General features: G+C 35.1%; 1 protein-coding gene across 3 annotated transcripts; it reads left to right on the top strand.

Moving 5' to 3' along the window:
• The first annotated feature begins 704 nt into the window (after window positions 1-704).
• LOC132839811 (interleukin-1 receptor type 1-like) lies at window positions 705-10788 on the top strand. Of its 3 annotated transcripts, none has more exons than XM_060860988.1 (10): window positions 705-943; window positions 2965-3166; window positions 4423-4594; window positions 6232-6385; window positions 6723-6782; window positions 6883-7015; window positions 8103-8245; window positions 8402-8536; window positions 8707-8865; window positions 9802-10788. In XM_060860988.1, the coding sequence occupies exons 1-10, from the start codon at window positions 880-882 to the stop codon at window positions 10122-10124; spliced, it is 1545 nt and encodes a 514-aa protein (XP_060716971.1). In that variant the 5' UTR covers window positions 705-879; the 3' UTR covers window positions 10125-10788. The 3 variants fall into 3 exon arrangements, with proteins under 3 accessions (XP_060716971.1, XP_060716970.1, XP_060716972.1); XM_060860987.1 differs by lacking the exon at window positions 705-943 and adding an exon at window positions 1861-1985; XM_060860989.1 differs by lacking the exon at window positions 705-943 and adding an exon at window positions 2697-2795.
• The last annotated feature ends 480 nt before the right edge of the window (window positions 10789-11268 follow it).

Raw genomic sequence — 11268 nt, 5'->3', positions numbered from 1 at the left:
TATATCAAGTCTTTATTGAATATATCAAGTCTTTATATCCAGTTACTTTTTCCTGCAGTTATTTAGTATTACGTATAAAATTAAAAGCCAGGTAAAATATTGCAGAGTTACAGGGCTTCTTTTGTTATCTGTCATCTTTGAGGGCATTGACTTGTCTGTCCAGTTAACAGGTTAATATTAAAAGCAGAATGTTTTAAATCCCAGAATGATGCAGATACAGTAGATGTATCTAGTACAGGTGCCATTTCAGCTTATCTATAGACATAGAAAGCACTATAGGACTACACTAAGGGTGCTAAAGCTTTAAAGAGCCACCGCAAGCAGCATGATAAATATACACTGACTCAATCACATCTACCTCTGAACTAACTTGACTTAAAGACAATGTAATCTAGTTGCGCTACTTGATATGGTTCAGTACTTGAAGCAAATGCACCGAGTGAGCAAATCTTCAGGTTGTCATGGTAATGAACAAATACATAAAGAAACAAATAAATAATTGGACACTTAACTAGTTACTTTTTTGGGTAAGCTTCTGTGTGTGTGTGTGTGAGTTTGTATGAGTGTGTGTGTTGTAACTCGAGTATTTCAGCCTGACCCATGAAACTCCAAAGGTTCTACTTCTCTTTCTTTCTTTCATTTCTTTCTTTTTCTTTTTTCTTGGAGCTGGTTTTAGAGATTAAAACCAAAGAAGTGATGTTAATGGTTTTAGATGAGCTGAACTGCAACTACTTGTGACCGAGTGAAACCGAAAGAGTGCAAAACCTAAACCTCAGTTATTTAGATACAGTAGCAGTCTGGTCAGCTGCTTACTCCTAATCAGTCCTACATTTTTTAACAGCAGCTTATTTTACAGCTACTTTCGCACTGTGTAACAAAATGGCTGGTGTCTTGATTGTACTTATAAATTTGATCTTTTCTGTATCAGCTTCCATATGCATAGGTAAGAGGATTTTACTTGTCTACATTTGTCTGTAACACTATTGTGATCATGTGTCATGTTTTATAGGTTGTGTTATAATTGATATGATGATGATGATGATCACTACATCTACTACTGTTACTACAAACAATAATAATATATAAAAAATATTATTATTATTATTATTATTATTATTATTATTATTATTATTATTATTATATGATTCTCCAACAATGAAAGTTCATAATAATAATAATAATAATAATAATAATAATAATGGGGGGCACGGTGACTTAACACGCTGTCCAGGGTGTATCCTGCTTTGATGCCCGATGACACCTGAGATAGGCACAGGCTCCCCGTGACCCAGGGTAGTTCAGATAAGCGGTAGAAAATGAATGAATGAATAATAATAATAATAATAATAATAATTATAATAATAATAATTAGTAGTAGTAGTAAAAGTAATAATAGTAAAATCAGTAGTAAAAGAAACATCATTACTAGGAATTATTAAGCTGGTCTAATTATTAAGATCATATCAGGTATTAGGATACTGTACCTTCCATAAAGAGATGTGCCACCACCTCTATACAGCACAGTGGATTCCTTAAAAGAAGGCAAATCATATCCTAAACTGGAATAAATATCGCTGCATCCTGATAGCGCTGCCATGAGTTCAGCAAAAAGCAAAAAGAGTGAAACCTGCATGCTCTGGAAAAAAAAAAGTTTGTGTGCATTTGTGACCAGATGCCTCTGAGATGACCTTGTATTTAAACATTGATTTTGTGTCCAAGATCAAATAAGATTGAACCATCTTTCGTCGAACCATAGAAAGTTGTGTCCTAGGTGTCACAGTGAAGAACCTCAGACTGGTGACTGGTGCTTTCATTTTCAAATCATCCCAGTAAGATGTGTTGGTTCTTTATGACATTGTGGCCTGTAATGTGCAGGTAATTCTCACTGCATTTGATGGTTAGGGTTAAATTGGCCTCCTTGAAACTACAATTGATCCTGGAAGAAATTGGCCAGAAGGTTCCAGGAGAAGATGGCTGTAAGAGTGGTATTTATTACACACACTGCATCATATATCCCTCTAGGATTTTTTTTCCCCCAAAGACGTTTATTTATTTATTTATTTATTTATTTATTTTTACAGTTTACCATATACACTGCATAATGTTTATTAGGGCAAATCCTACAATTGTCATCAAGTCCATTGTAGTTGTGTTTTCTGATTTGTTATTTTGTTTTGCACTTCCTGGTCACTCTAACATCAAGTCCATAGTGCGTATAACAAATTAACAAGCATACAAATGAAAGTGTTTTTAACTCGGTTGCCATGTTGCATCAAAGCAAACGATAGCTTTTTGGTAGATAATCAGGGAGATTCATTAAAGATTAATAGTTAACATTCGGCTTGTTTTAGGACTGATTTGATCGACGGTTCATTACATCCTCATAAACAATAAAGAAATCACACAAACATTATGGAATGTAATTTTTCATTAAGAATTTTCCAAACTTGCAAAATAAAGTTCAGACTCAAACAATTGAAAGAAGAAAAAAACAAAATTAAAAATCAAAGGCTTAACAGATGAAAGGTACAACCAGGTAATACAGCATTGACAGAATGGCACAAGACTGGAATCACAACAAAATGCACATGAATGGAAACCGAAGGTCACATGGAGGGAAATCCAAACAAACCATGAACAGTGTGCTATACATAGGGGCAAGCATCACATGCTGCAAGAGGGAAATTAATGCCAAAGCAAATTGGACAAGAAGGCATAGAGATCATTTTCACTGCCTCTGGCCATTATTCAGAGTTCAGGTTATACTGCTAGATGGTTTGCATGTCCACACCTCTGTACTGAATATTTTATATTTATTTTACACACACACACACACACACACATACCATGGACATATAACACCAACCATGGATTAACTGTATAACAGCATGAACAACAGCACTACTTAAGAAGAATAAGACTAGAACAATCAGCGTTAACGTGTTCATTTAACTTCTTTCACAGAGAAACAGGTGGAAACGACCGGAGTTGAAGATCAGGCTACAATTCTCTTCTGTGAATCAGACCTGGACAATGAAAGCTCAACATTTACTTGGACTAAAGATAACCATACATTAGAACCAAGCTCACGGATTACAATGCAAGGCCAGATATTGTGGCTTTTAAACACTACCTCATCTGACGGTGGCCTTTACGTATGTCGAAGGTAAGAGACAGTACAGTATTCAATTCACTGTGTAAGGTCATTCATTACAAGACTTAATACTGATCATTCAGAACACTGAAAAGACACGATTCAATATTATGAATATGAATTTCACCATGTAGGTGTTCATTTAACATGCTTTTTATAAACTTACCGCAAAATGCAGGACTTTAAATTCTTTTTTTAAATTCTTCTACAATTTCCTGCTCAAATGACTTAGTTTACTTAGAAATACATCATCTTTGAGAAGAAAAGATGTTGATATGTTAATTTGGTATTCTAATTTATTTCAGCACGTCAATGGTGCATGTCAAGATTGTTAAGACAATGTTTGCTAAGGGAAGTACAAACATAAAAGTAAATATTTGTGTAAATAGGAATGGATTATTTACTACTTCAACTACTCAGAGTATGTAGACAAATAAAAATTGTCTGCGGTGTATGAATAATATACAGACGGCATAGTCAGCATGCTGCCTATGTGCAAAACTGCTAGGTACACTCTGTTTCGAAATTACTGGCACCCACGGTACAGGGGGGGTTTGTTAAAATAAAACAATTAAAATGTTTCTTAGATTGGATTTATTTTAAGATTAGATTTATCTGATTTTTCAGTGTAAAAAAACAACAAACACCAAGACGGTTTTCAATAGCAGGTTTTTTTGCCCATTTATAAAAATGGAATTTACTGTACAAGTAAAAATAGAAATTTCCAAAACTTTTACTTTCTTAAGACTATAACTTTAGATTATTTGTTTATGTTATAGTAGACACAACAGTTGTTGCAATGAATTTTTAAAAACCAACAACCAGCCCAAACAAGCTGTGAACGAATGTAAACAATTTAACAAGCATAGAAATTAAAGTGTATTAATCTTTAATTTAAACTCGGTTGCCAAGTTGCATCGTCGATAATTGATAGATTTTTCTTAGATCGTAATGGCAAAGATTTATTAATTAACATTCAACTTGATAAATTGCATTGATGATTCATTACGTCCTCAACCTCAAGAAATCTCATAAACATCATAGAATGTAACTTTTCATTTTTTCCCAATTTTTCCCAAAACTTAAATTGTTCTGAAATTGTAATTAATAGTTTAATTAATTTCATAAATAGTGCTAAATCAGACTTAATAGCATTTGTAACAGCATAACATGTTAGTAGAAACAGATTCGGCTTTACACTGTGGGATAACTGAATGATTTTTAAATGAATTAATGCATGTGGAAATTGTGTGTTCTGTGTTCAACAGCACCAACTCAACTTTCAGTACGGAAACTCGAGTGTTCCTGTCTGTTGAAGCCGGACCTTGTCTGAGTCTCTATGACATAGACGTGACACAGGAGAAAAACAATATCAGCCTTTCCTGTTCTGAAGAACGCATTCCTGTTCTGGGCCAGAGATTGGAAGTGCAGTGGTGGAAGGTCAGGCATGATAACAATTATGACTAGTCTGAAATGTTGTGGTAAAGCTGGACACCTGGACGTATGGGAATAGTATCCCTCAGATGCATAGCTGTCACATCACAATGTTGTATTGATTGCATGAAAAGAATAAATAGTATCTCACACACACACAATGTGGGATAAGAAATATTTACTATTCTCCAATAGTATGCTGTAAAGTTTTATACAGTTTTTTACAGTGTTAAGTGTGTCGATTGTATGAGAATGTTATCTATGAATGTTCTAAGGTACAGGATAGTGTCTATCTACATGGACAGCCTAAAGATACAAGAGACGGACAGGTTTGCTGCAATGCCGTAGGACTAAAATTACTATAATAGCTTTATGATAGCCAACTTGAACAAAATAGACATCATGTTAAAACTAGAATGAATTTTCAGAGTTATTAAAGCAAACGATTTCATTATTATTCTATACAATCCCTACTGAGTTCCTCTTTTTAGGTTCCTCTCCTCTCCAGCTTTCAGCTTAATATCGTCTCATAGAGTTTTTCTTCATCACCGTCACCTCTAGCTTGCTCATTAGGCACAGATTTATCAATTCAAAGTTTCTATCCTGAATTTATGTATTTCAAAGCACTATACAGATACATTTTAATTGGACTGAATATAAGATTAAATAAGTTGTTTATAGGTACAAATTTACATTATTCTGTAGCGACCCATCACGTTGATAGTTAATATACTAAGTATTAACTTCAAAAATAGGCTATTTTTGAATATATATTATTATATATTTGAATATATATATATATATATATATATTATATATTTGAATATATATATATATATATATATATATATATATATATATATATATATATATATATATATATATATGATATAACTTTAAGGCTATTTTTTAAGATACATTGTATTATAAATAGAACAACAATAAAGCAAGCTTGCTGCAATAAACACTGACTTACTCAACGTACGTTTTCAATAATCAACTTTTCAAAATTTAGAATACAGAAATCATTACAAATTAGATTATATAAATCTCAGGTGATGAACTAAGACATTATTTTTTCCGACGTTATGTCTATAAAATCGTAATACAAGTATACCCGAGACTTCTGTAGCATTTTAATAAGCACAATATTGACTTTGTTGAATTTCTTACTGTTTACTGCTCAATTTAATACACTCTTGTAATGAAAGGTTTCATCTCACTATTTTTGGGGGCATCTTCGCTTTACAGCTTTTCTTTACAAGTATGTAAGACATATATGATATCTACTGTACACATGATACACAAGTGCATATAGGAGAATGAGATTGTGTTGATTATATGTGATTGGGAGGACAATACATTCCCCTTCTAACACACGTCCTTCTGTCCCACCCCTCACCCTATTTTATTGTCCTCTTCCTCATATAATACAAGTCCAGCTGCCTAAACGTGCCATATGTTACCTTGCATCTCTCAGCAAATTGAAAGCCTGAATGAGACTGTTGTCCTACATGGACATCTTTATCATATTAACAGAAATCCTGAAAACAGAAGCAGATAACAGATAACATGAATGTGAAGACACATGCAATATGTAAAAAGAAAGAGACACCGATTTCCTTAAAATGCCTTTTTCGCAGGACTGCAAGTCAACAGGCTTACGGGGCAGTGAGTTAAATCTTTTTAACGTATCCATGAGCAGCAAAGGCAACTACACTTGTCTGGTCATATTTAGACATGAAGACAAAAACTACACAACATCACTTACCTATCAGCTCATAGTGAAAAAGAAAGGTGAGTAGCACATCTAAACAAACAAATGAATTAATAATAAAGAATTCATTCATTCATTATTTTCTTTTTGTTGTCATGCATCATCATGTGTTGTCATGCATCATCATGTGTTGTCATGCATCATCAAACCACATCATTCAGTGCATTATCGTGTAATTCATTACATGCAGCGCTGCTTCAGGGTTATACGGCATTGAATGTCATCCTGTCTGAAATCTGAAATCACAACAGCAGATTTTTAAGCAGATGCAGGAAGTTCATAAAAACTGCGATACGATAGTGATATTACATCATACTATAAATATTTATTTTGTTCTATGTTCTGCACGTTCCCCAGAGACTGTGAAGGAGCCCCGAGTAATCCAACCTCGTAACAAAACTCTATATGTCAAGCCAGGCAAGTTATTACTCAATGTTCATATGACAAACGTATATCTAATTTATTTAATAAATAACAATATGTTCATAAATATTTGCTGTATTTTGCATATTTACAGGTGTAGAGATCAAATTGGAGTGCAATGTGTTCATTGGTATTGGAGAGGAATCCCAGCAAGAAACGTCGGTATACTGGATAATAAATAACTCTTACATTGATATATACCCCGATCTTCAGCAGAACCTGACCATGTAAGCAAAATCCAGACAAAGACAACATGACTTCATATAATAATGTTCTTGTAAGAGCTTGAGACGCGTGAAGTCACGCATTATGACCCTGAAGTTGATTTGGTTTCCAATATGAGCATTTCCAATATGAGGATTTCTGACTTTCACCATAGCAATTCACCAGTTATTATTTACTATTATTATTATTTTTTTTATAAAACAAAGAGAGCAATTTCACCTTGTGGTTTACCAGCAAAACAAGTTAGTTTCTGCTCTGAACAGTTGTTCCATCAGCAGCTTCTCTTTTTCCACTCTCTTGACCTTGATGTTAATAAAACAGAAAATGTAGATTGCTACATGACCAACAAAAAGAAATGATGACACGTGAGATTCATCCAAAAATGCTAAATAAGCGTCTTTTCACAGAAAACACTACATCATCAGCTACTTCGTTGATGTTACAGAAACATATAAATCTTGTGGCCAGAAATATTGTGTTATCTACACCTACTCATTCATTCATTAACTCATCTTCTACCGCTTATCCGAACTATTCTCGGGTCACGGGGAGCCTGTGCCTATCTCAGGCGTCATCGGGCATCAAGGCAGGATACACCCTGGACGGAGTGCCAACCCATCACAGGGCACACACACACACACTCTCATTCACTCACGCACTCACACACTACAGACAATTTTCCAGAGATGCCAATCAACCTACCATGCATGTCTTTGGACCGGGGGGGAAACCGGAGTACCCGGAGGAAACCCCCGAGGCACGGGGAGAACATGCAAACTCCACACACACAAGGCGGAGGCGGGAATCGAACCCCCAACCCTGGAGGTGTGAGGCGAACATGCTAACCACTAAGCCACCGTGCCCCCTCTACACCTACTCATTTTGACCAATTAGAACGCAAGGCAATGGTATAAAATGGATGTATGGATTGATGGATGGATGGTTGGATAAATAAAGCTTCTATTTTGATCATTATCCTGATAGTATACAAGATATTTGTGCATATTGTGCACTGGTTTTAGTTTTGACAAATATATTCATGGAAATATTTCAGGGTAAGTTTATATGTATCTGCTTTTCTGTACACAGAGAGATGAGAGAGAATTCTTGGATATATGGTCGTTTAACATTGCTCATTCCTGAAATTTTGCCTGAATTCTTCGGCATACCTTTTCACTGCGTCATATTAAATCCCGTCGGGGGAGACCAAGGCCAGCTGTGGCTCAGCCGAGGTAAGGATTTTATCATGAGAATAAATTATTATTTAAAACAATACATATATTTTACCATTACGTAATTATTTAACTATAACTCTGTCATGGTGTTCCTCTAATATTATCCTGTATGACTCATTATCGTGTATATCATTTTGTGCTTTCTGTCTATAGATGATTATACCAACCACGCATGGCTGATTACTGTCGTGCTCCTCGTATTAGCAGCTGTTTTAAGTGCCGTCCTACTGAATTTCTTTAAAATAGACTTAATTCTAGCTTACCGTCATCTTTGTGGCAAAGACAAAAGTAAGTAAATTTCATTTCTATTGACCAACATGTTCACAGCGGTCCTATACAGTGATGAATGTCTTAAATGATCTGGTATAAAATTGTATATTCATGTTGATAAATGTTTTCTGGAGCAATCACAGTTTGATTACATTCACTTTAATCGATTTGCTTATTTTGTACCACAGCCATTCAAGAAGGGAATCGATACAATGCATGTGTGTTGTATTTCCCTGGTCCTGGTTCCTCTACAGCAGAGGACTTTGCTCTGAGGATCTTACCGTCCATGTTAGAGCAGCAGCATAACCTCAGACTGTTCATACAAGGTCGTGACACAGACACAGGGGGTAGATGTCTTTCTGTTTCTAGAATGTGTATAGGCACAATTAAGATAAATAGAAGAAATTTTGCATATTCTCTCTCTCTCTCTTTCCCCTTTCTCTCTCTCTCTATCCTGTCAATCACAGTAGCATCATTAACTTACTGTGGATTTCTGTAAGCTCATGTATGTGAAAGAGTGGAGAAAGAGTTTTGCTCTGAGTTTTCACGCCGTCCCGTGAAGAAACATGAGCAGCAGTTGACGCAGTTTTTTTTGTTTTTACGTTTGTCTCGGAATAAGCACCTTTACCTTCACCCTCGTCTGACTGGTATCTGCTGTATAAAAAGGGAAGAGTTGGCTGATGGGTTGGAATTGGCAGATGACCAAGCAGAAGAAAATGAGAAAAAGAACATATGTCTCATGTTTCTAAAATTGTTGCTTAGGATATTAAAATCATCACTTATAGCACTTTCTTTCCTTTATGATTTAATCACCTTTATAAAGTCATAGCAGTGATAAACAGTACTTTTTTTGTTAATAAGTATAAAAAGCTTCTAAGAATCCTGAAAGCGCAAAGCACTGACACTGAAACTCCTTCCATACATATTAAATAAATGGATATTTACAGTGTACATTTATAAAAACAAAACTTAAACCTAGAAATGTACACTAGATCTTACCAAATGTCATGTGATTTACACTTCTTATATGACAAGCTCAGTTTTGCTTCCTTCTTTCTGTTTTTGTTCCATGCTATGGTGAAATAAATGGGGGAAAAAATGACGACAGAGCTCATTTAGGTTACACAATTCTCTCTTCGGTCCCATTCTGTTAGCTGCTTTTATGGAAAATTAGATGCTGTAATTATAATGTGTAAATCAGAAACAATCTAATTTTGTAATATTTTGGTTTAAAAACATGACAAATTATTCCGCAAATGATTTATATGTCATTTTGGCTACAGGGAATATTGCCAGCATGACTGAGGTGCTGAGCCGGAGCCAGGTGGTGATGCTCATCCTTCCAGGCAATAATGAAGATGATACTTTGATTCCAATAAGTAAAGACCAAAACAGGCTCGAAGACTCGCAACTCTCAGTCTTTTTGTCGGACATTACTCACTTCGGTGTCCCGCTCCTTCTGGTGGAGTGTGAGGACGATGCTGATTATTCATTGCTGCCAGAGTCTATACAGTCCAGCATTAAAAAGGACAGAGTGCTGAAGTGGAAGTCAGCAGTGGAACCCAATGGTCCTTTCTGGAAGAAGCTCAGATATCACATGACCTGAGAAACCGTCTCTGTATAACATCATTCAATAATAATGGAAGAAAAAAAGAAATTTTATATCATGTTTATATACTCTACCTTTACTTAAACTATGTATTACCTTTTCATTTGTTTTTGTTTTTCATCTCATTAACATTTGCATTGCTACTGTAGTATTATACACTTTATTCTTTACACAGATACTCTATCATAATACAGGTATCATACTATACAGTCATCGCTACTGATCAGAATCTAGACAATGAGCACAAAATGCAACAAGATGCTTTAGTTTTGCTTCCTTTTTCCATTTTCTGTCCAGATTGTCAGAGCTCTGTTGCGTTACATTAAACACATCGATTATTTCAACAGCACAGATCTCTAATGTTTGGTCCCTTCTTTTAAAAAGGCTATCACAGGCGGACATACAGATGCAGCTGAACACTGATGAGAGATTTTGGTTTAGGGTTACTAAATGTTTACATCAGAGATCCGACTATTACTGAGTGGTGCATCTTAATCGACGCCGTAGTTCCCTAGTTCGTGAACAAGTATGTTGTGTTCACAAGTTTTAGACAGGGAGTTGATAGAGACACACTAGGGATCTCACTCATTCAGGGTTAAAGAGTCACTTGTGTCAAAGTCAAATATTGATTTGTTCAGAATAAAATATGATTTGGAAAATATTTCCACCTAACTTTTTTCATTAATGTGTAAAATAAATAGCAAACTATGACTGTAAAAACTTCATTTGCTACCATGTTTGTGTTGTAGGATTCTCAATTCTCTCTTGAGCTCAGATTTCTGTCTGTAGTTTTCTGTTCATGTTCCCTCTTAGGGTCTCCAGTTTTTATAAAAAGGACAAAAAACATACTGATAGGTATATTGGCTCTGCTACATTGACCCTAGTTGTGAATGAGTGTGTGAATGTGTGTGAATGCGCGCGTGTGTGTGTGTGTGTGTGTGTGTGTGTGTGTTTGTGCATGGTGCCCCACAATGAACTGGAATACATACAGTCTGTATTCCCACCTCGTCCCAATTATAATTATCCAATTATTCTTAAATACTCCTCCACCTTGATCAGAATAAAGCTGTTCATAGAGATGAATAAATAATCAATAAATAAATTAAATATATATGTCATTGTCATCTCTTGTTTTGTTTTA

This window comes from Tachysurus vachellii, chromosome 24 (genome assembly GCF_030014155.1).
Source record: "Tachysurus vachellii isolate PV-2020 chromosome 24, HZAU_Pvac_v1, whole genome shotgun sequence".
Taxonomy (NCBI): Eukaryota; Metazoa; Chordata; class Actinopteri; order Siluriformes; family Bagridae; genus Tachysurus; species Tachysurus vachellii.
This window is presented reverse-complemented; position numbering and strand designations above follow the sequence as displayed.